General features: G+C 38.5%; 2 protein-coding genes and 1 pseudogene across 3 annotated transcripts; 2 read left to right on the forward strand and 1 right to left on the reverse strand.

Moving 5' to 3' along the window:
- The first annotated feature begins 1087 nt into the window (after positions 1-1087).
- On the forward strand, positions 1088-7439 carry LOC144645650 (neurexin-3-like; annotated as a pseudogene). The gene is made up of 5 exons (XR_013569321.1): positions 1088-1977; positions 2495-2733; positions 3990-4205; positions 5077-5532; positions 6780-7439. The product of XR_013569321.1 is annotated as a neurexin-3-like (transcript).
- A 2873-nt stretch (positions 7440-10312) lies between these two features.
- LOC144646611 (uncharacterized) lies at positions 10313-13907 on the forward strand. The gene is made up of 2 exons (XM_078506260.1): positions 10313-10443; positions 12039-13907. Exons 1-2 carry the CDS (start codon positions 10359-10361, stop codon positions 12578-12580), a joined length of 627 nt encoding a protein of 208 aa, XP_078362386.1. The 5' UTR covers positions 10313-10358; the 3' UTR covers positions 12581-13907.
- LOC144646606 (nuclear receptor-binding protein-like) lies at positions 12886-25225 on the reverse strand. The gene is made up of 20 exons (XM_078506255.1): positions 24978-25225; positions 23270-23392; positions 22818-22859; positions 22533-22685; positions 22095-22135; positions 21621-21715; positions 20240-20320; positions 20031-20095; positions 19080-19172; positions 18461-18544; positions 18003-18051; positions 17689-17764; positions 17425-17475; positions 16737-16796; positions 16250-16322; positions 15892-15960; positions 15665-15728; positions 15484-15539; positions 14648-14714; positions 12886-13826 (listed from the first exon to the last, which is right to left on the reverse strand). Coding segments are annotated over exons 1-20 (1470 nt in total). The 5' UTR covers positions 25104-25225; the 3' UTR covers positions 12886-13824.
- Between the last annotated feature and the right edge of the window lie 17 nt (positions 25226-25242).

Below are 25242 nucleotides of genomic sequence, written 5' to 3' on the forward strand. Positions count from 1 at the left end.
CTTTCTGGTTGACAATATTTGTTTGGTTTACCATTCTGTCAATTTCAGAATTGCAAAAATTCTTTAAAAATAGATCAAGTCGTAAAAGTTGCAAAACGAAACATGTTTCTACGTGCGCTATCAACATTGTAACAATAAATTTTCGAATCAAGTGGTTTGAGAACTGATAACCAACCGGAAAGCATACAAAACTGAACAATCCAAAACGCAATGTGTAATATTATAATTACTCTACTTCCCTCGCATTACGATAGCTTTGTCGCACTTTTGCGCACACTTACTATTATTAAAATAAGTTTTCTATTTTTAAAACATCCCGCCTAGAAGGGAAGCAATTTTGAAAGAAATTGAAATGGCCAACGCCGCGCGCTCATTACCACGGATTGAAACATAAAAAAAATTTCCACCGCAAAATTATTAACAGCGATTCTCGCGTGAGAACATTCATGTTTATTTTAACACGAACACCTTTCAAAGAAAAACAGAAGGCTAAATATGAATTATTATTTAATGGGCAGTCTTTCCCGCGTTTTCTTTTACCGCAAGCCCGTTTATGGCGAATTTTCAGGTATATATTTAACTGAGTAAACGTGATCTACGGAGAAACGTTTTGGTCGTGGGCCGATAGCGGATGTTGCAATATATAACTTAAAAAGGTTCTAAAATAAGCAGCAGTTCTGATTGAGTTGTAAATTTTTAATGGAGCGACTCGCTAAATGAACAGAAAATTACTGGATATTTGTAAACAATTAAACGCCGAAACTTAAGTCTTTGCGAGGCGAATGGGGAGTAGCTTAAAATTTCTACGGCTATTGTTTAAGAATAATAGAAAATGATGATTATTGGAATAACGACCTTTAACGCAGAGACTTTATTCACTGTTATAATGAGTGGCGTTTCAAAGATATCAAAAAACAAAACTGGATTGTGAATGGCTAAAGACAAAATTACATCCTAATAGAACATTTCTTATGCCTTCAAAGTTCAACGAATAAACCAAAATAATGAGAATGCTTTAATGTGACAGGCAGGTGAAATGTTACGCGCTCACATTGTGGAGTTGTTCTTCTCGTGCGCGCTTTCGACGTGCCCTGGTTTAAAGAGATTTTAATAACGTCATACAGCTTCCAACTTATCCTCATGACGCTTTCGTTCGTGGAGAGCTCTCATTATTTTCTTCAGCTTCTTGAATTTGTGTTATTCCACGCGATAAGAGCAGGATTCATGATCACCAATGAGTAAGTCGCAATCACTGATAGTGGAGATGCGGTTAAAAGTTGATGTGAACCGGCGAATCATTTTGTTTGTGTCCGCTATTAAAACGCGATGCATGTTTCGTCGCTTTCCAACTAACAGAATGTAAAACGACTTTCGCTACAATCTCCTAAACATCATACAAGGACAGACACTTTGTTTAGCTTGCCTCAACACACCATGTCAGTAAAAGATGTTGTCTTCCTGCTTGCGGTGAGCTTACTAGCATCATCAGTGATTCAAGCGGCAGGAGACGAGAGCGCAGGGTTAGAATTTTTCGGCAAGCTCGAGTCCTACGCAGAATATGAACCGTGGAACTGGCGTCCAAATGCAACGCTACAGTTCTTCTTCAACACTAAATCGAAAAAAACTGCTATGATATTTTACCAGGACGACGATGGAAAAAATCAGTTTATGGATTTGTTTCTCATAAATGGAAAAGCGCGATTCCGTGCAAAGGTTGGACAAGGCATGAAGGAAATCGAAAAACGCTTTATTCGATACGACTTTGCTGACTCAAAATGGCATAAGGTTAAAATTGAGATGTCTGAGGAAGAAATCAAGTTTTCTATAGACACAGAAGACACAGTATACAATGCAAGGCCGATGGCATTTTCTAAATACGACGAATCACCAGATAATGCAGCCCTGTTTATCGCTGGAATTCCCAGCGATGTTTCAAATGGGATGGTCTTACCCAGCGCTCTTCAACGAAGTTTACCAGTAAGTAAGACGCATTTATCGTAGCTGCCATTTGCAGAACGTTAGTTAACAGCTTCATACGCGCATTCATGAATGCGTGCACTTGTTCAGTTGTGACAGATGACTTTGGAGTACTCTCGAGCAAGGTCATATCACAAGCTAAGTGAACTCATAAGCATACTTACTAATTTACTTGAGTGTTTTGTGAATAAATGCACTGGGACATCATATACGCAAATAGTCTATTGCGGCGGATTGACAGGACCGCGCAGTTCTGTCAATTTCGTTGTATAGTTTATTTACTATTTTAAGGCTGTCAGCTTTCAGTTGCCGATCAGTTGAACGTTATAAAACTTTCATTTGTAAAATGATCATAAATGAATGATCATGTTGTCAGTGCTTTGTTATTTTTAATTCAAGCCCAGATCAATTATTAATCTTGTTACACAACGTTTCCAATCACAGCAACTCACTGATGAATGCATTTCCAATCACGATCTGTAACTTAACGTTTCTTTATGTATTCACTTTAATTTAGAATGATCCCTGCCGTCTTTGAAGGATGTATTGGCGACATCAGATTTAATCGAGCCCCGAATGGTCGATTGGAAAGGACGAGACTTCGGCAAAAATCAGTTGACGCTACGTATACCTGCAAAGGCGCATGCGCAAAGCGCCCTCTGAGATGTGCCAATGGCGGTCGATGCATCGACTTGATAAGGGATTCAGAGTGTGACTGCACGGGGATTGGGTACGAAGGAGACAGCTGTACGAAACGTAAGAACATAAGACAAAGAACATGTAAAAAATATAGAATAAATATTACCCAGTCTTTTCCTAAACTTATTTCCCGCGTAGGCCTTTCTCGATTATGCTAGCATTTTTTTGGCATTTTTTGGGAAAAGAGTTTTTTTTTTTTTTTTTTTTTAAAAATTATTTTTTTTTTTTTTTTTTTTTTTTTAAAAAAAATAAATTTTTTTTTTTTTTTTTTTTTTTTTTTTTTTTTTTTTTTTTTTTTTTTTTTTTTTTTTTTTTTTTTTTTTTTTTTTTTTTTTTTTTTTTTTTTTTTTTTTTTTTTTTTTTTTTTTTTTTTTTTTTTTTTTTTTTTTTTTTTTTTTTTTTATAAAAAAAAATTTATTTTTTTTTTTTTTATAATATATTTTTTTTTTTTTTTATAAAAAAAAAAAAAAATTTTTATTAATATTTTTATTAAAAAATATTTTTTTTTTTTTTTTTTTTTTTAAAATTTAATATAATATATATATAAAAAAAAAAAAATTCCCGCGTAAATTCTATGTTTTCATTGTAACCGCAAAGTCGTGAATGGGCTAAAGCATTAGCATATCATTAATAAAATAAATAAACTTTTAAATGCAGGGAACCACACAACGCAGAGTAAAACCCAGAACGCCTTGTTGCCGGATCTCGTTTGCAGAAATTGTTTCACTAAAAGTGCCCTTGCCGTAGTGCCAGCCTTGCAATTTAATTAGTTTTTCATAAAATTAATAAGGACACCATGACACTTGAGTCATAAATTAAACCTGAGTGTTTTTTTTAAGCAGTCCCACTTAGGGACACTTATGTCCAGGATTGAACGCAAGTATTGTTTAATAAGTACTTCATGTTTGACTGTGTTATTTGACATTTCCATATTATATTTAACAGATTTGGTGTATTTTGGTGAACCTTTATTAATGAGGACACTTTGTGATGCTTGTCATGAGGAACGTGCATCTCATAAGCGTTCAATCCTGGACATATCTGAGTTAGGGAAAGAGTATGTGACCACTTTATACAGATGTGGGAATCCTCTGCTATGTGGTACCGAGAGGGGATGCTCTCATATCCTTTAAGGGCGTTGGAAATACCTGATCTTTGCATTAACTGATATTCAACAACGTTAACTATCTGGATCAATTTAGGTTTCGGGAAACCCCTCCCCCCCCCCCCCCCCTACCTCTTTTTCCAAAGTTGGGGTTTGTGGGGGGGGGGGGGGAGGGGCACAAAAACAAAAAAAAACTATTTTTGAATAGGCTCTACAGTTGTATTTATGGATGGTAACGGTGCATATATGTCCTACCATCTGGACAACGACAATCCCCTGCGTTCAACAGAGAGAAATGCGTTGGATTTCATGTTTTTGACAGAAGCTAAAGATGGGGTTTTCTTTTACATGGGACGAGACAAAGACCATTTACTAGTGGAGCTTGTCAATGGAAGTTTGCGAGTGCAGGCGGATTTTGGGGGTGGTAAGCTATTTTAATTTACGTAGCTGCTGCGGCATGCGCAGTGGGCATAGGAAGAAAAGGCAAGGGTGGGTGGGTGGGGGAAACAGCGAGAAATGCAATTGTGAGAGGATTGGGGAGGAGAATAATAGAAGTTAAGGTTCCAATCCCCTTATTACGTCCCTCCCTAGTTCATATGATTCAAGGAAAGTTCTTAGAATTTGGAGGCACATTAGGATAAACTCTTCTTATTAATGGCAATATCAACAATTAACGGCTACAGTATTCTCAATTAAAAAGAGATACCGTATTTATTCGATTAAGCGCCCTGGGCGCTTATTAAATTTTTGGACCTTGAGAGTGGGCGCTTATTCGAGGTGGGCGCTTATTTGAGGCTGGGCGCTTATTAAATTTTCACCATTTTCAGCAAGTAGTAAGTTTATTTTGTAACGAAACAATAAATAATAACAAAACGTGAAGAGGTACCAAAGCAGAATTTTAACTGTTCATTAAAAGTTTCTGTAAATTCTAAGAAAAAAATCGGTCTTCGGGGAAGTCTCTTAGTAGTACTTAGTCAATTTTAACTCCTCTTCTGCACTTCACCTTTTTTGTGGGGTGGGGGTGGGCGCTTATTCGAGGCTGGGCGCTTATTAACTTTTCCTACCTTCAGGGTGGGCGCTTATTCGAGGTTGGGCGCTTAATCGAATAAGTACGGTAAATATAACTCACGAAAAAAGTTTGCTAGGACATACACTGGCTGTCATTGTTGTAGTGGTAATCATTCCAATGCTTTGCCTTAAAAGTTTTTGCCAAATTTATTTCAAGAAGGATAAGCCCTTTTTTAATTTATTTCAGTTTGTCAAATTTACTTCCTTGCTTCTATTGTAAAATGTAGGTCCTGTTGTCGTGCAAAGTGGCGGCAATTTGCTGTCAGACAGCTGCTGGCATCACGTGGAAATCCGCCGAAGGAAAAGACGTCTAACGGTCATTATCGACCGAGGGGAGTCTGGGAAATACAATGGAAATTCCTCTGAGTATGTGACACTCAATCTTAACAACCAGTCGAATGTTATTCATTTCGGCGGAGGCCCATCAAGAATGCTACGGTTTGCAAAAGCCAAGAGTCTGTTTTTTGAAGGGTTTCTCCAAAAGTTTCGATTTGAAGGTATTAGTGTTCTTGAGAACGCGCTACAAAACAAGGACGGTTTCTCTGAGACTAGAGTGATGGAAATTTGGCCCAATAATGTGTTGTTACAAGAAGCTAAGAACAAGTGTCAGGCGGGAGGATCAGGATGCTCACCAAGTGAAGACGACTCAGACAGCTGTAATCCATCAATACCGCCCACTACTGGTAAGTAATAAGTAACATACCGAGCTTCATAGGTCCGTAATACGTGCAGAGTATATAACATCACGAGTCTGTGATTCGTGCAACGAAACAGATTAATTGTTGTCTTCTGGTGACGCTTGCATCCTAATTTATTATCTGCCTCCGTCCTTAAAAAATTTTAAGGACGGAGGACGAATTTTAAGGAAAGGGAGTAGGAGAGGAGAGGAGTGTGTGTGGGGAAAGGAAAGATCGCATTTGCGCTGTGTTTAAATTGTATTGTTCGGATCTTCAATATTTTTATGTATTGTTCATGGTCCTGTTGGGTACCTCTTTCTATGATCTTAAGTCCATGTGGAGAGGAGAGGGAATGTAACCTTTCCGTTCCGAGGATTAACCCCCTTGTTAGGGAAAATAAATTCGCCAATACACTTACTGAATCTACACAAAATTAGTTACTTGTGTTTCCTGTCTGTTGCGACTAGTATCACAAAAGGCCAAACACAAAATCTGTTGCGACGTCAAAAACCCTATCGATCCCTATCGTTTACATCAATCAATCAATCAATCAATCAATCAATCAATCAATCAATCAATCAATCAATCAATCAATCGATCGATCGATCGATCGATCGATCGATCGTCAGCATCAGTCAGTCAGTCCGTATCACAGAGTCCAGTCTCAGCCGGTCAGTCAGTCAAGCAGTCGGTCGGCGGGAGTCAAGAGTCAGTGGAGCCGCAGTCAGTGTCCGTCAGTCATTTAGGCAGTAGGTCAGTCACTCCTTATTTCTTATCTACAGTAGCTAACATCAGTATTTATTGCGTTCGGAGACGTCTTTGCGTGCTGTGTCCGTGTGCCGGAACGCAAGAAGTGGATGTGTGACATATTCGTATGTGGAAGTTGCCTCGATCTCATGTGATAGAAAGAAAGAATAACTGCGTCACAGCGACGCACAAGACAGGCGCGCAAACCAGAAGCGACGCTAGCACATTTTGTGGCATCTTTGTGATGGGGTGTCCCGTGGGCGTTTTGTATGTGAGTTGGACTGGGAGACGGCAGCGCACGTGCGTTGCGAGTGCGGAGTGGCTGTGGGGGCTATCTGATTTGATGCGCACGTCCGCCGTGTGACAACGTCACTCGGATTACGTTGCTGCCTCGGTACCTATCTTGGGTCGAACGCACTCCCTAATCTCTGATTATTACTAGTATAAAAAAGAACTGGTTTTCAGTTTAATTTGCCAAGCTTATAGTGTTTTGTTCATATTGTAAGGTGCCCAGACAACCACGGCGTCTCCAACGCCTACTCTGTCACGCGTTCCGCCAAAACCTCCAAAGACTCAGCCTCCTGAAACCGCGAAAATACATAAGCCGACACCAAGACCTAAAGGAGTCTCCGCCTGGGTCATTATATTGATAGTCTTAGCAGCCATGGCACTCGTGCTCATCTCTGTGTTTCTGCTTTACCGCTGGAATCATCGCTACACGGGCTCATTCAAACCCAGTAAGAACGAAGAGGGTCAGCCGCAAGAGCCTGGGGTGGAGCCCGCTGAACAACAAAATGTCCGGATGTACAATCAACCAGCGTTTTTCATGTACAAGCCTCCAAAGAAATCACCAACTGCTGAAAGCCCAGTGTCTATTTAAAACCGCTGTATCTTGAAGGATGCCTTACAAGTAATCGGGCGGAGTTGTGCTTGGTTTGTATTTATAGACCTTTATAAGCCAACGTAGCCATGTTCAGTAAGAAAAACGAAATTTGGGACAGTTTTTGGTGAAGCGCAACAACAGCAATTCATTTTCGTGGAAAAGACAGTAAGAGCAGTGTTTTCTATTGGAGGTAATAAAGTTCATCAAGGAGACGCAAAATTAAAAAATGTTTTCCTGAATTATAATGGAGCAGGATTGCTAAGTTACCAAGAACTCGATCACCAGCTGAAAACTCTTCTCAGCGAGACTGAGATTACAGGGATTGCTAAGTTAACAAGACCTCAATCACCAGCTGAAAACTCTTATTAGCGAGACTGAGATTACAGCTTTAGCGTGAAATCTTTAAACAGGTTTATTAGGAAAAGTATTTATTTATTTATTCCTAGCCATTTTTTTTATATAAATGTTAGGCCCAGCGAGTGAACGGATATTTTGTGCATTTTTTTAATGCTTGGAATTTAGAGTTTGGGAAATTTATACTGTATATTTCAACATAATCAGTGGCTTTGGGCCTGAATGCCGTCAAAACTACGAAATCAGTATGAGTAAGGTATGAAAATAACCTACAGACTGATAATACTGGACACCCAAATTTGTCAAGGCCAAAAGCTGAAGCTAAATTTTGGTTTTTGTGAATAAGGGAAATAGTAAGAGTATTTTGTAATGGACTGACCGATCGCCAGACTGGCGAGCCGACAATTTCGGGGTTAATCGTCGATATCTGAATATTATATCTCTATACTAAAGGGTATAAAAAGAGGAAGAACAGTCAATATGCATAATGACAAAACAAATTTATAGAAAAGGTGCAAAACTGGATTTTATGGTTTGTATATTAAAAAAAGAAAGTAAGTCTGCTTTTTTGCCAGAACAACTCAACTTTAAATACAGCTCATATGAAATGACGTTTTTGTTCTCGACCTATGGTTTACGTTCATACCAAAAGATGCCACACCAAATTTAAGAGATCGTAGGTGATTGGACTGTACGTATCATGCATGGTCAAATTTTCTCTGTTTTCCTGTGACGCTGGCTTGGACTTGCCTAGTTCCTGTACGGCTTTTCCCCAAGCCTTCACGGTATTACTGACGTCACTCCTCGTTTCGGTGACGTATCCGGGACGAACGCTCGGACCACGTGACCCGAAACGAGTTGACCGCGAAAAAAATAGAGGCCTAGGAACTAGGCAAGCTTGGGACGTGAATGTACTTTTGGCTGCGGTTTGAAAAGGGAGTGGGACCACATTTGAGCTTCTTGAGTAGAACATTACCCAAATCCTTCCTCCCTGCAAATATTGGCGACTAAAAACTTTAAATTTGGGCTCGTCAGTATTTTAACAATGCGTATTTAACGAATAAAAACGTCATTTCATATAAATTCTAATGTATCTTGCAATGCTTTTTATTGTTTTACCGTCAACTCTCGCCTCGGACACCCCGATGCGGACACCGATACGGACAAAATCCAGATCCCCGGTGAATGAGGTTGACTGAAAATGACTCCCGCTATTACGGACTTCGCATAACGGACACTAAACGACGCCCCGAGCGTGTCCGTATAACGAGAGTTGACTGTACATGGAGATCATCAGCCGGTCTGACTATATGAAATTACTTCCGTTGGAACTGATCTCGGGCTTCCGGGACCTATAAACAGGCCTATTTTCACATAAAACACTGAAAACAGTTTCAGTAATCTGCCATTTCAGGGCCGTTTTAATGATTGTTCTTGGAAAAAAAAAGCGTTCAATTTTAACTAAAACTCCTGGTTAAAAATTTAATTCCAGATGATAATAATAACAGTAAGTTTCTGCTTTCAGCCGGTAACTGTTGGTAATGAAAACTTTGCTTGCAAGGAAGGCTATTATATTAAAAAGAAATAAAAACCTTTGAAAGAACACTTGCTTCCTTTTTTCTGCATTGTTGTTAGTAGTAGTTAGAGTGAGCGTTTGCTGCCTAAATATGTACTATAGTAGTTCATTTTCTGTTCTCTTTGCACGGTCAAAACGGCTAAAGCTTTTCGTAGAAAAATTGCAATACTATTTATTCTCGTCATATTTGAGGTTTTTCCCCGGTTCGAAAGTTTCTTTTACGGATAGAATAGATGATAGGGTTACACAGTGAAATGACAAAAAGGATACCTTACAACAAAGACCAAATAAATGCCGAATACTGAAAAATTACGCAGGTCAGGAGAGAACTTTGTCTGGAGCTGATACACCAATATGACGAACGCATACAACAATAAGACAATGAATATGGCGGACAAAATGTTAAGAACTTAGCAGTTACGGAAAACGTTTTAAAATGTTGATTCTTGTAACTTTTCTTACTTTCGATGGGTGGATAAAAGCCAATACTTAGAGTATCAATATTTGCGTTCTGTGCTATCTGAAGAGCATATTCTTCCGAGCAGTCGAAAATTTTAAACGCCGATACGGAGCGAGCTATTGGGGACAAAATTTGAAAATATAAAACAGTAAGGGAACAGGCTTGTAAAGTAATCGATTCATATTTTGCAGTTTTGATGATGACAAACGCAAAACCTCATGAGCTCAGACTAAAACAGTTAATTTAAATTTAATTGTACATTTGGTGAAGCTTGACAAATTTGAGCGAACTTGATAACCTGAGAGAACGCTATGGAAAGAGTAGTAAACACAGTATTTTTCGTTTTCCATAGCCAGTTCCGCTTTTGTTACACGAATAAAAAATATACTAAATGTCCATTAAAAATGCTGTAACCATTCTCTGTTTTGTTTCTCTTTATTCGGTATTTGGTTCTTGGTTGTTTGTGCTTGTGGGAAATGCCATGCCGTGTGCCCGCCACAGCAAAATTTGTGCGGCCGAACCAATTCCATAAAACTACATGTTAGAACTTCGGAGAAAAATATCTTTACTGAAAAAAAAAACTGTTTAACGTCATTCTCCTGTCACGTTCTTTTTTCGCTTGTTGGCCTATGCTGCTAAGCCAGTTTGTCTTTTAGTTTTGTCCGGTTCTTCGGTCGCCGAGTGTCCGGGTACCATGACGTACATGTGGGACTGCGGTTGGCTCGGCGCCAGGCCGCAACATCCATTTTGCAGGTGGCGACAAGACTTGCAGCAGAACAGACAGAATATCTTCCGATTTAAAGCGTTTGACCATGGAACAAGCTGAAAAAATCTGCTCATATCCCGGCACTGGGGATCATATTTATGTTCTTCGTTCCTTGAGCTATGCACATCACGGTAGGTCGTCTTTCGTGTTAAGGTTTCCTTTTCCCCGTCCTCTATACAATCATATTTGTTATTTAACATAATTGAATATTACTTTCAAAATCTAATCCAGGCCGGTATATTCAAACTCGGAAAATTAGTCGCCGAAATTACTTCACTTTGGCATGGTTGGATTATTAATTATAATTATTTCTGATTACTGAAAATAAAGGTAAATTTAAGAAAAGCATTTCTGTGGACCATTTGAGTTTGGGATTTTTCACACAAGCAAAAAGGCCGTGGTTAGCTATTTTAGAATTGATTTATTTCGCTCGTCGAATGTGTTTGCGCTATCCTTTTGTCGTTCTACAAATTTAAAGTGAAAACACAAAACAAAAAAAATAACTCTTTTAGGGACTTTGATTACAATAAATGTTTTGATGACTGAGAAGCTTCGCTTGAAGGCAAAAGCACTTGACAGTAGAGTATAGCAGTTATCAAATCAGTTCACCAGACACTTATGCATATAACATACTAATATTCAACTTTCGAGTGCTGTTAGACCCTGATGAGTTCTTTCGCACCTCGTGATTTAACATCCTAATACTAGTTATGCAACGCTTTCGAGTGGTATACTATGGTTATCCCCGGTCTTTTTTTTTTCTTTCCCCTTGTGTGTGTGTGTATATATAAGTTTTTTTTTTTTTCCGCCGGGGTTTTTTTCTTTTTTTTTTTTTTTTTATAGACTGGTATAAACTTTGTAACACATCTTTTTTTCACAATCCAGTGACCGACTATTAACTCGGAATCAGATTGGCCAAGCAGGTGCTGAACATAATTATACTGAGAGCACACAAATAAACTTATTTTGCATTGTACTCGATTTTTCCGTACTGCACTCGACTAATTCCTTGTGCAGTATTTGTAAACGCCAGAGCGATGAATTAGAAGAAACTTAACAGCGCGCAATTTTGACTGAGCTTCTATATAACAGAAAATGAAACTTTCGAAATTGAATCTGCACATTTTTACCACACTTCGCTAAATTAACCGAAACGTAATCCCGACCGCAGATGAACACTACAATTTGTAATTTACCTTATTGTTACTTATTTTCGCGATTTTTTGAAAATCGCGAAATTAAAGACCCGCGAAAAAAGGTTCTCGCGAAAAATAACGAAGCGAACTTTAATACCCTCCTATATAATTCTTTATCATTAATCAACGTTACGGTCAGTTAAATAAATAATTATCTTGGTACAGTCGTCAAACTCCCTCAACTTTGTTACAAAGGAACATGTTAAAGTTTCGTTTTGTTATATGGTTTCGTTCAGTGTCACTATTGGCGCTATGGAAAATTAAAATTAGATGTGCCAATTTTGAGTATTTTGACAATTTCGCAAAATTTAGCTCCTCTGAACGTATTTTCATGGCCAAATCGCGAAATTTAAGTCTCGCGAAATATGCTCGTTACATTTTCGCGAAATTAAGTTCCTGCGAAAATAAGTAACAATAAGGTACTGATATCAAGGGGACACACACACAAAAGGGGCCAATCTGAGAGGTCCCTTTACGCGACTAGCGCCAGGTTACTCATTGTTTATGGACCGCTTGTTTTTTTGTAACAGGAATCTATGTGGGTGACAGCAAAGTGGTACATTTTCAAACTCCTCTTGAAACCGGTCAAATGGACAGCTCAGAGATTGTAGAAAGCGACTTTCAAGAGTTCCTAGGACCTGACGGCTCAGATTGGTTCGTGTACAAATACGGCGCGACTGAGGAGGAATTCAGCGGAAATCCGCGCGGGACATGCACAACAAGACACAGCGACGAGGTTAGAACTGTGCTTGAACGGGCGCGCGAGGCACTGCGGGAAGGATTTGGACCGTTCAATATAGTTGGTAGTAACTGCGAGGACTTTGCTTTGTACTGCAAGACAGGCCAGCGCTCTCAGACCAGCGGTCAGTACTTATCAGCCATGCGTAGAATAGAGGCCGCTCGCCAAGCTGCAGCTACTGGTTACAAGAGTCCCATAGTGTATGCTGGCTGTGTTTTGGGTTGGTTCTCAGCTAAGGATTTTGGAAATCAAACACACGTAAATGGTGACATGGAAAGTTCAACAAACGATGAGAATGTGAAAGAAGTGCCTTTGGTAAGCAAGCAGGATTAACATTTCCAGACAGACGCAGTTATAAATGTTTGTGAAGTAACCATGATGGTGAACTGAAAAAATAAAATCAATCAACGGAAAAAGACATTTTCTCATTACTAGAGCTGACTGACGTCACGAGAAAACCACATGAGGGCGAGGCAGCGTTACCTAGCAACGGTCACCGCGCATTAAGTGAGACAAGTACGAACCAATCGTACAAGTTTATTTGGTGGAAAGTGCATGCTTCGCTCCTGTCGATGATCAAGACCGATAAAAACTTGACACCAAAGATTTCCGATTAAAGATAGGATAATACAACTTGGACAACTCAAGGACAAGTTTATTTTATAAATAAGTTTTTTGTTTGTAATTGTACGATAATTTAACATCTTGACATTTTTTCTCTTTTGGGGTGTGATAAATTTTTGTCTGGCCTCACTCTGTGTTAACTATTTCACCTCCAAATTCGGCATTTAGATCTCCTTATTGATATTTTACATTTGCTGGTATCAAGATTTTATTTCTTCTTTTTTAGAATTGCCTTCTTGAATTTGTTATGAAAAAGGTAAAGAAAAACGTTTGAAATTAATCACATTGAGTTTAAGGACTTTAAGAATTAAGCTACAAAACTCAATTAAATTTTCTACTCATTCAAATCCATCCCAAGAAGTAGGCTAAATTATGCCGGGTCTGGTAGCAGCTTTCACAAGGTCTTACACGAATAGCTTGCTGCAATTCGAGAGAAAAACAACATGAACAATGGCCCTAGCCCCCAAAACTACTACTGACATTAGAATTACAAGATAACGAGAGCTGCTGCACTACTTTAAATTACAGCATTCAGCTTTTGTAAAGGATCTTCCAATAATTGCTGCATAAAACTTCACTGAAGCCAAATTTTTCTAAGTTTTTTTTTTCACTTCTCAACTTGAGAATACAGCCTCCTCCAGTAATTCTTTCACCGCCCATAAGCTATGGTCGTTAATATGTTTCCTTCATCAAATTTTTCACGTTCTTTTCTCAATAATTTATATTGCTATAAGATTATTTTAAAGCATGCAACAGGACTAAAAATGGGGTCTTAACTCAGGCCCCAAATAATCCCTCACTGAGGACGATATCCGAAAAAACATTTCAGAATAATTTCTTTTATATTTACAAAGGTGTTTGACGAAGGTCTTTTACTACAGGGCTTTGACTCTGATGGGCTGTGTTGCCAGGTTGTTAACAACAGCCTGGTCCGCTGGCAAAGAGGGCCACAACTCTGAAAGAAAGAAAGCAACAGAGCACGGCTATTCAGATTTTTTGTTTTTGCTTTTATAATAAATGATCCCTTGCTACTTGATACATTTTTAAATTTTTATTTTTTTATGTTCATTGGTTTCCCATTTCTCAGCCAATCAAGTAAGTGTGGCAGGTGGAGAAGTCAAAGTGGTCACGTGATGAAGAAATGACGTGGACGTTTTGAATTTTAAGCAACAGAAAGATGTAAAAAAATATCAAAACGGATGAATGTAGTTATCGTATAGTACTTTTAGTCTTAAATGTGTGTTTTTTTCTAAGCAATTTCTGGAAGGCGATTGTTAAGGAAAAAGAACTGAAATGGGCTCTGTTACTTTTAATAACTCAAGGTGGGCAAACAAGAGAGGCTTCTCCGAGAAAAGGCAGGGAGGTACCTTTACTACTTTGTACTTCGTGTACTTGCTGTGTTTTTTTTTTTCTCTTATGTTTTTATATCTATTATTTTTTACCGGCAACACAGACCGGTACACACAATATAGATATTACCAACAAAGTTGCCGTCTTCCCAGATTCTCGTAAATGTACAGCCTTACCCAAAGAGTTTCCGATTCTAATCAGAGAACAGTACGAATCGGATACAAACCAAAATTTTATTATAACAGTACGAATATTCCCGAACATTCCGAGTACCATCTTATCACGAGCTTGTCGCCACGAGCTTCGCTGCTTAGCAACATCTCTACCGCAATCCGCGGGCTCACTGGTCAATAACTAGGATTTCGACTTTAAACGCCACTTGTTCCGCCAGATTTTACGTAAAAAGAAACCGCCCAGGATACTTACAGGCCTTCATAGCAAGATAGGAATCCAACTGCTCTTGCATGGCTGATGCAAGAATATCACGATCAGCCTAAAAAAGAGAAAGGAAAACAATAAACATTAGCAAATCCGGGGAAAAATAACGGAAAGCAACAGAGGACGGGACGTACTGCAAAAGGGTGAAAGGAAACATCGAGTAAAGCCTGGTTTTCACTAACGACGCAAGAACAAGCGCAAGCACAAGCGCAATCACGCAAAAAGGACAAATTTTGATCCTTGTTCTTGTGCTCGCCGCAAGCACAAGCATAAAACTGCAACGCGCTTGTGCTTTTACTTGATTCAAAGCCGCTTTCATGGTGAAATAAGAGCTGTTATTCTTGCGCTTGTGCTTTCGTCGCTAGTGAAAACCAGGCTTAACGGGTTACTAAGTTAAAAAAAGCAACACCAAAGAATTGATTAGAAATCATCACAGAACAAGGACGGTTAAGACTGAACCTTGTGTTACAAATTCAGGCGGATTACGATACCTTCTCCTGACGAACATGAAACTTTAAAGTAACGCGAGGAACGTAATAAACTCCTTTATCCGCGACAAAGACAATTTTGCATCGCAAGCACTGTGTAGACGAGAACAACTCGCAATCTTTTCTTGGAGTACTGAAACCCGAAGAGTACTTTCCAATAATAACTACTTAAGGAAGATTACGCAAATTCCGGTCTTTGCCGGAGAAAGTCTCAAAGCTGAACATTAAAATTCCTGCAGCACAATTCTTGCTCAATTCCACTGGAGATAGCTAGGAAATCTGTTACCCCAGACGTTCGCAGCTTTAGAACTCGTGTAAAGGTTTGTATTTAGCTACCTTGTTTAAGAGTCCACATCTGATCAAATCATCGGCAAGGTCTCCTCCTTTGTCACCTGTGAAGTACAAAGAATTAGGGTAACAGTTCTCTTTTATAGCACTGCAGTTTTGAATGGTTCAAACCAATCAGAGAAAGCGTTATAACATTGACAGTTATTTAATAAAAAAAAGAATATTATACCCTGGCGTATATCACACATGAGATGTCTATTCATCTTGTCATCTAACTTGAGAAGTAGTTCCAACTGTGAATGGAAGTAAGAGTCACTGGTCATAAAACAATTTATAAAAAAATACTTCTTTTGGGTCCGCCATGTTGGTCAACCAGATTTTGTTGTTAGCTGTCCCTCCCTCCTGAGAACTGATGTTGTTGTTTACTGACTCCACCCTCCTGGGTAACACACTGACCTGATTTTCTTGTTTACTGTCCCCTCCTTCCTGAGGCATCAACTTGATTTGACATTTGTTAATGGTGGCCTGTCAACAACGATTACAACAAAACAATAAACAAAATTACAAAACTATCAGCACAAAATACAGACAACACCCTAAGCCAAGCACTACATGAGCTTTTTCACCATTCCTCGTGTAGCAGCTGCAAAACCGCTCTCCTTTTGATGCTGACTTTAGAAGTCTTTTTAATTTTACATATCAATTTCATAGTGGTGCAATCTGAATAAAAAATGCTTACAATGCTTTTTACGATATTTTTAGCAGCCTATAATATAGTCTTTCAAGTGCTACAGGAAAATAGGATTGTCTTTACCCTTCTTGTTTCCTCATCATAGTGATCATCCTTTTCACTTAGCACCGACTCCACATCTTCAGGAGACTTGGGTCTTAAAAGCAAAAACAATATTAAGAGTTAACTTCACAACTCCTTTTGAGCCAGTAGTACACAAGACAGAAACATGTTCTGTCCAGGATTGCCAACCAAAAGTACTGTAGTTTCTGTCACTGACGTCCTCCCCAGGCTTACATGAAGCAATCTATTTAGTCTTCATTGGCAGCCATGTCACACAATGCTTCTCAACAAAGAAGAAGAAGCACTGCGTGACAATCCAAGTAATGACAGTGAAGGAGAGTACTTTTTCTTTTACCCTACCTTCCAGATTCCATCGGAAAATCTTTGGCGATATTACCAACCTCTATATCTCAACAGTGATTGTTACTAACTTTTTACCCCCAAATACATTAAATTTTATGTTGTAGCTCATGATATAAGAGTTGGTAAGCCATAACTCACTACCAACCTTTGTCTAGGTCTCAACTCTTTCCTTTGTTGCATTCCTGTCAGAGGAAACAGGCCATTTCTAGAAAATGAAAAGAAGGAAAATATATTTTGCATTTCTACAAAAAACACACACAGTCCAAAATACCTCAAATATTTTAGGATCTCACGTTAAGCAGATAGTCAGTTCCTGTATTGTTCTCTGCATTGAGTGGTAAGGGAATCTGAGCGCCAATTTTCATTGCCCCTCTCTACTTTGGAGTGTAAATAGGCAATGGCAATTGTAGTAAGATGACTATGTTGCAAATACAAAATCTTTTACATACATACTGATGAAGAAGATGAAATGTTACGCGAGCATGGGACAAAGAAAAAAACCTGAGTCCTCGACGGGAATTGAACCCATGGCCTCCCAGGCCCTCCTGGGTTTCATTCCTGTCTTTGTCCCATTCTCGCATAACTTTATCATTTATTCACCAAGCTACAAATCTACCATCTCTCATTATTTAATACTCAGTGGCTGATCTTGGGGAGGGGTTCGGGCTCCCACCTTATTTTTGGGCCAAATAGTGGCCCGTAGGACCGAGAAAAAAATATTTTCGAAAGGAGCCGCCTCCTTTACTTCAGGGTCTGGATGATCAAGCCCCCCACTTATCTGAAGGTCTGGATCCACCACTGATACTGATGCAGTATTTGATGTTTTGACTCACCTTACTTCTTCCAAATACTTCTCCAATTCTAGTACAGGAGATTTGCCTCGTCTGAGGAAAAAATAATCATAATTGACATAATGAGCAGAAGACAAAGTGGCAGACATGAACAAATAATACTCCTGGTCGCTTCATGCTTCAGAAACCAGGATAAGCTCCGGCCAGTATGGGCCACTAGGCTCGATGCAGACTGTACCTATAAAACCTTACAGAGTGTACCGTTACTCCCCATATTAACTCCACACATCATCATTATAAACATACTTCCAACTTATGTCCTTTCCAATGATTGCCAGCAATCTCTCTGGATCAGAATCTTCAATTTTGTCAGGTGGAGCCACTAAAAACAATATTATTGACAGTATGTGAACAACATCACTAACCATGAACAAACACCTTTTAACAAATTTGATGGGAACCAAGTTACCTTCAACACTTACTGACTAGTAGCACATGTAGGCTTAGAAGAAAAATAGCAGAATTTGAAGACAGATCCAGTGGAGACAATAAGTAATAATATCACAGTTTTTACTGCTAGAAAAACTTTGTATGAATCGATTACATGACATGATATTTACCGTCATTGTCCACCATACAGTGTGCTGACAATAACTTGAGTGAGTGAACCTAAAACATACAAGGGGCAAATTAACGATAAGAACAATCAGAAATATCCTTCCAACTAATTGTTCGCAGTTTGATACAGTCAAGAAATATTGAAAAATGACCAATACTTGATACTCATTTTATTCAGAATTCAAAGAGATTTAAGTAATTTGTACTTTAGAAATAATATAGTTTGTAAGGCCTGGCATCATAACTGTGTCTACATATTGTCATTATTCTATCAAGAATTTTATGACCATAGTTAAAATGACAACCTCAACAATTCATGCCATGTTTCTATGATGTTCATTTAGTATCCATGGAGTTTCCTTTAACGGAAGATTGTCATCAAAACTAGTTATTTAACAGAAAAACATGAACCAATTTTGGCTTTTTAAGGTTCCTTGTTCCTAGTTTACACTTAACTTACCACAAACAAACCAGGATGTAACAACAAGTCCCTTGCTGTTGGTCTTTCTGCTGGATTTTCAGCTAAACACCTCCGTATAAAATCCTGTCGATTAAGGTGTCATTTAGGCTTTTTTCTTGCTAAACGCTTCAACGCGCCGCTAAACATGTTTTGGGTTAAATGTGAATGCAGCTTAAGTGTAATATGAGGAAGCAACTGATGCTTTATGCGGCACTGGAGTAGCCACTGTTGTAAACTTTCGTGGCGATATTCTGCCAAATATTTTCATCACCGATAATTCATATTGTACAGCTTTTTTAGCCCATATTTGAAATAAACATTTGGTCACATAGAAGGACCGAATCTGAAGCTTTTGGGCACTCGCCTCCTCACCACATGTCTGCCATTTTAAACTTGTTTAGCCTGATCATGATTGAAACGACTTCGTAAGGTAGTTTCAATCATGACCAGACTAATCATGTTTCAATCATGATTCACGCAATGCATTGCCTGATGTGAACACTTTTCACAACAAAACATGTTTCCTTCGTGATGAGACTAATCATGTTTCGGCCTAGTGTGAACGCAGCTTTAGTCACCTCACTAAAATAATCAGACAACATTTTTGGCCCTTGTCTACCTTTTGGTGTGGCAGTTCTAATCCATCAATGGCTTTGTTCATATTTTCTCGTGTTACTGGGCCATCAGTATCATGCAGTTCCAAGGCTGCCATCTATAAAACATTATGATTATTATCATCATTGACAGATTAAAAAGATATGAACAAGATTAAAAACAAAACGGTTTAATACACACATATATGGTAACCACGTATGTCTATATCAAAGGGTCTTGATAGCACAAGTGTTGCAAATATTTTTAAAAACACAACAATGCTTTTCAGTTTTCGGAACATGATGATGACAATGTTTGAAACATCAAAACATGTACTGAAAACTGAAAAGCACTGTTGTGTTTTTAAAAGTATGCCTACCGTATATACTCGAATAAGCGCCGCCCCCGAATAACCGCCGCCCTCGAATAAGTGCCGCATTTAGGACAAAAAAAGTTAATAAGCGCCGCCCCCGAATAAGCGCCGCAGTCTCGATGCGGCGCTTATTTGAAGAATTTCGTTTAACTTAAAACGGCACTACAAAGCAACTCTAAGACAAGCTTGAACATTTCTTTGCATCAAAAGCGATGTTTTGCAGTTATGAGTGATTGTTTTTTCGCTCTCCCATTAGTTTTTCTATTCAACACTCTAACAATACGTAGTTCTGTAAATGTTGCGAAGGCCGCCAACCTTTGCCAGGACAGTTATAGCTAGCGCCACTTCTGTCTCAGCAAGAGACAAATACTGACAATCAAAAGACGCTCTTTTCAATAACTGTAAAAGATAAGATACTTTGTGGCGTCCAAATTTTAAATAAGCGCCGCCCTCAAATAAGCGCCGCCCTCGAATAAGCGCCGCACTTGAGACGTGAAAAATTTAATAAGCGCCGCGGCGCTTATTCGAGTAAATACGGTATATGTTTTTTGTGGTACTTCAACTTCACAAATGCCAACATATGGTATTGTAGAGAAGAAATACCTCCAGAGCACACACTCCAAATGCGTAAATATCAACTGCACAGTCAATAACATGTCCAGGTTTTCCTGCGAGAAAAAATGTACTTCATTTTCATAACAATAATTAAAAATATGAATTTAATTTGCTTTTACGTAACTGTGAGAAGGGCTAAGAATTAGACTAAAATAAAATGCTTGTAAACATTATTAAAGCAGACCAGTGTAACAAACCATATTCTGGGGCAATAAAGTGCATGTTCCGTCTTTCGTCTCTGTAAGTCTTAACATGATTATGAATGGTGTCAGGAGCAACTGAAAAACAAACACAAGATTAGTGCATCAAACTTGCCATGTCATAGTGTTATGCTATTGGCAAGACACTTCACCTTCACCAGGGTTCTCCCTAGTTTTCAGCACAACAGGTAAGAAAACTTTTTAAACCGGTAAAGAAATTCCGGTAAATCCCAGCCGTTTTCTAGTTTACCTACATGAAACAGAATGTTGTCCAAATGCTGGTCGAATTTTATTTCATGACAACTTTATTATGGCCTTGCAGACCTCTTTCGCCTGCTATACAGCCTAAGAAAAATTGCATAAAATTTTCTGTTGTTTTTAAGGAGATACATTTGCTGTCGCTTACATGACGTACTACTTAAAAAATCGGCGGTCCTGTTTCCTCTTTGCTACGAATTGCTGCAGCTCTTTTTTTCTTTGCTTCGAATATTCAGCATTCACGACAGCGTCGTTACAAAGTTGTATTCTGAGTGCTTCTTTTAACCTGTCATCTGGATTTTGGTTTTAAACACTTACGAACTTATGAAAAGAATTTGACATCGAAAGCTGCCTTTGTCTTCACCACGCGTCATAACTAAGCAATCAACTATTTTCTGCATTTTGCATGTTTTTGAAAACTGAACTATTATATGTAAGTAATATTTCTCACTTCTGGAATTATTTTTTCCTCTTTTCCTTTGTGATTGTTTTTATTTTCAATGGACAAAGTGGAAGGACAGCAAGGATTGCTGCCGCTTCATTGTAGAATCGATCGTGCAAAACTTGTTCTTTCTTTGATACCAGCCCTCAGAGATTCGGAAAGCGAAGGGAAATAAAGAATATTGAATACTAGCACAAATTCGTAAATGAATATTGCATTTGTCGCTGTTTATTTTCAATCTGTTATTTTATATTTTCAATCATGACTACGAAGGTGAAACAAGTGGTGCTACTTTGTTATTTACCTGTTGAATTTACAAGATATCTCAGCGATTCTAGGCGGTAAACAGTCGTGTTACAAGCGGTAAATTTTACCGGTTACCGCCTGATAAGGAGAACACTGCTTCACAGTGCCTAGCTCCCAATCCAGCTGAGATTTTAAATAAGCTGTTTAAGAAACTTGGCAAATGAGGCCTTATGTGTGTTCAATGGTGCAAAGAGGATGATGAAACCTGGCAAATGTGCTTGGCAGGAGAAGCCTACAATGTACTAGCATCCCATCCAAGGTGGGAATGGGTGGGGGGGGGGGGGGCAGCAATAATTCTGAATGCCAAATATCCTACTTGGTTTTTTGAATGCTTTGGCTGGTAAGCAACAATCAAACTGTAGCTAGCCTTACCTGATCCTATCTTGATCAGACCATTGTGTTGAATAAATATTGTATCACAGGACAAGTTTCCATGAACAATTGGTGTTTCACATTCATGGAGATAGCTGTAGGAAGACAAAATGACAGCACAAGGTTGTAGGAAATGGATAAATAAAATCACTACCATTCCTGTAAGTGATACATATACAAGGTTAAAAAGGGGGATAAAACAATTAAAAAGAACCAAACGTTTTCGATGTGTATGTCATCATTAGGGACAAGGGGATCCTATCTTGACTATCCTATCCTATCCTGATGATGACATACACATGGAAAACGTTTGGTTCTTTTTAATTGTTTTATACCCCTTTTTAGCCTTGTATATATATCATTACTGTAAGTGATTTATAATTTTTTTAATGCTCTTAATTAACGATGAATTATTATACATCTTTCTTACTAAGTTTTAAATAATGAAATGTCAAAACTAAAAAGAAAATTAACCTCAAAGCTGACAAAATTTGTCGTAACCATCTTTTCCACACCTGTAATGAAACAGTTAAGAAACAAAAACTAATGGTGAGTGGATTGAACAAATAGCACTGTACATACATGAAAATTCTGTGATTTCTTAGTTAATTACCTGATACTTAACAGCACTTATTATTTTTTTAAGGTGCTATGGTATAGCCAGATCTGCAGGAGGAGAGGTAGAGGTAGTCACACACACCCCTCCCTTCATCTGAAATTTGAAGCCCTCAATTAATAAGGCAAATGCTCCAAGAATAAGGAGGTTAAAACTTGGCGATCCTAGTCTTTTAACTTTCCCAGTCAAGCCTGCAAGGACCCCCATCTTTCAATTTTCTGGATCACCCCTAGCAGGTACTTAGCCTGAAGGCAAGTGAGTTATTAAGTAACATTTACGTGCATATTTACTGATACCTTTTCATTTAAAGTCTTATAATTACTCTTTCGCGTCTTCTTTAGGAACTGTTTTAGTGAACCAGATGTCATGTATTCAGTGATGAAGATGACACGAGGTTTCTCAGTCCTAATATCAGTCCAGAACTTGTGGAACTTGACAATGTTTGCATGCTGCCAGAAATAAAGCACAGATAATAGTTAGCATGTCTTCCCAAACGTGGGCACTCTTGTTTACTGCTTTGTTACAAAGGAAACATTTTAATAACAAATACTGAAATAGATACAGTTCTAACAGACACTTACATCCAGTTGAATCAGATTTTCAAACACAGCTTTGACATTTTCCTACAAAAGAGAAATGAGTCATGGATAAATTATCACAACTAAAAAGTTTCGTTCCCACTAATCAGCAACCATCAAACTAATGTGATCAAGCCTAAATGTGGAAGCTTTAGTCAGGCTAACCAGAGTGCTATTCAAGTTAACCAGAGTGCAAGCAGACCCTGAGCTACAGACGTGCACTCCAGTTAGCGTGAATGATGCTTTGGTTATCCTATTTATGGTTAGTTCTCCATAATGGTAATGGCTTTTGCTTGTTTCAGTGAATCATTTTGTCATCCTTTGCTCAATAGCGATTTCAGTTTTTGCGCTTTTTTTTTTTTTTTTGTGTTTTTTTTGGTGTTTCCTTGTTTCAGGTTTTTGTATATGCCCTTCTTGAAGCACTGGAAATGTATTAAATGACAACAATTCATTACCTCTTGACTTTTGAAATATTTTCTCTCAGAAAACTGCACTTCATTCCAAACCACCTCAACACCTTCTTCTGTATCCATGGCTAGGAATGAGTGATCAATACCAGGGACATCTCTCTGCATCACCTGAAGAAACAGCCATACAGTATTACAGTAAGGTGATCAGTGCAACAACTGTATTATGAAGATGAAGTGTTCAACATGACACGAGCATGGGACAAAGAAAAAATCTGAGTCCCCAATGGAAATCGAACCCATGGCCTCCCAGATACCGGTTGGGCACCCTAACCAACTGAACAGTATTATGACGTACAGCTGTACCGCACACAGACACCCTTAAAACAAAAAAATGTCCACTTAATTAGGGCAGCTTATGGGAGGTTAAAAACAAAGTGTGTCTGGGACTGTGACCAAGTGTCTGCTAATGGGAGATGAAAGGAAGGGGTGTCAAATGGTGAATGCGAGACTTTGCGAGACAGTCAGACTGATACTTTTTCTGTGAGCCCAAAACCATTTTAGCCTTGCAAAAAAGATCGAGACTCCGAGAAGGTGTCAAAGAGAAATTCGACACAATGAGACCCCTGAAATCTGGCTAAAAGTTTGCAAGACACTAATTTTTTTAAGGACCATTCACCATATAGGATATATCTTGGGAGCTGTCAGGAGGTGGTCTAGGATATCTTGTGTAGTGCAAACACACCTTTCTATCTATTCAAAAATCTGCCCTATTGAAAATGGAGCAAACATAGAACAAAATAGAGAGTTTGTTTACGAATTTTAGGGCTTATGATGTCAAATGATTTACAGCAAATTGCCACTGCTAAAATCCGAGGGATGTGGCTGGTGTGGAAAACCATGCATTGAAACCATCTTTTCATACCTGCCAACTTTTCTGAAGTCAAAAGCGCGAGATTGCCATTGCCTTGTTGCCAAAGATGTTCCGACTATTTCTGGAGATTTCGGAAGATGTTCCGACAACTTCTGAGCATTGCCAATGAGTACCAAAGATGTTTTGACGACTTTCAAACCTTGCCTAATTGTGTAAAATTGACTCAAACACGAATAACAATGCTCATTTTCTGGGTTATATTTCACCAAAATTGAATTAATTGACATTGAATGGGTTTCGAGAGTAAGAAATCGGGATTTGCTAGTCAGGCGTGAGAAAATGGACTGTAAGGGTGAGATCAATATTTTGGATCCATCGGCATGAGGCTCACACATAATGCGTGAGAGTTGGCAGGTCTATCTTTTTAGAATTTCTATAATGATTTACAAGATGGCACCGATATCAAAATTTACAGAGAAATGTATGAAGGAATGAAAACTGGACTTAATGCACGACCATGACAAAATCAGTATTTAAATCATATAAGCTTACCTGATACATTAAGTTTACAGTTCATAAATCACGCAGAAATTCAATTTATAAAACTTATTTGACATCGAAATCCCGAAAATTCCCGTACCAACTCAGTAAACGTTTTCCTTTCAATATGGCGCAAAAAGGCAGGATCTGTTAAATTAAATTAAAAAGCTATGCTCTGTGTTGATCCTATTTTGATATGTGTTTAAGCACTCAATATGATTATTACATAATTTTGTTTCCTCTGAAGCACAGTGTCCATAGAATCAAGTTACAACTGGAAGCAAATCTAGCTTTTTATATCCCTCGATATCGATGCAGTACAAGACCATACCCCCAGCATACCTCTTGCCTTCTCTTCTCCCATCGTCCACACGGACTCTGCTCGACCACATCGTCATCATCATCTTCACTTTCATCTCCAGAATGTTCGTGATGAACCTCAATAATTCCAAGTGTATTACTGGCCATTTTGCTAAATTTACCTTTAGATCCCAGACAACTTTCACTCTAACATGGCCGCCCGCAACTGCTTTGTACACAGCAATCCACTCTATGACTGTTACACCACATATTCATTTAGTTTGAGTAAACTGCTGACCAAGAAAGT

Source organism: Oculina patagonica, chromosome 3, assembly GCF_052425735.1.
Source record: "Oculina patagonica isolate OP01 chromosome 3, crgOcupat, whole genome shotgun sequence".
Lineage (NCBI taxonomy): Eukaryota > Metazoa > Cnidaria > Anthozoa > Scleractinia > Oculinidae > Oculina > Oculina patagonica.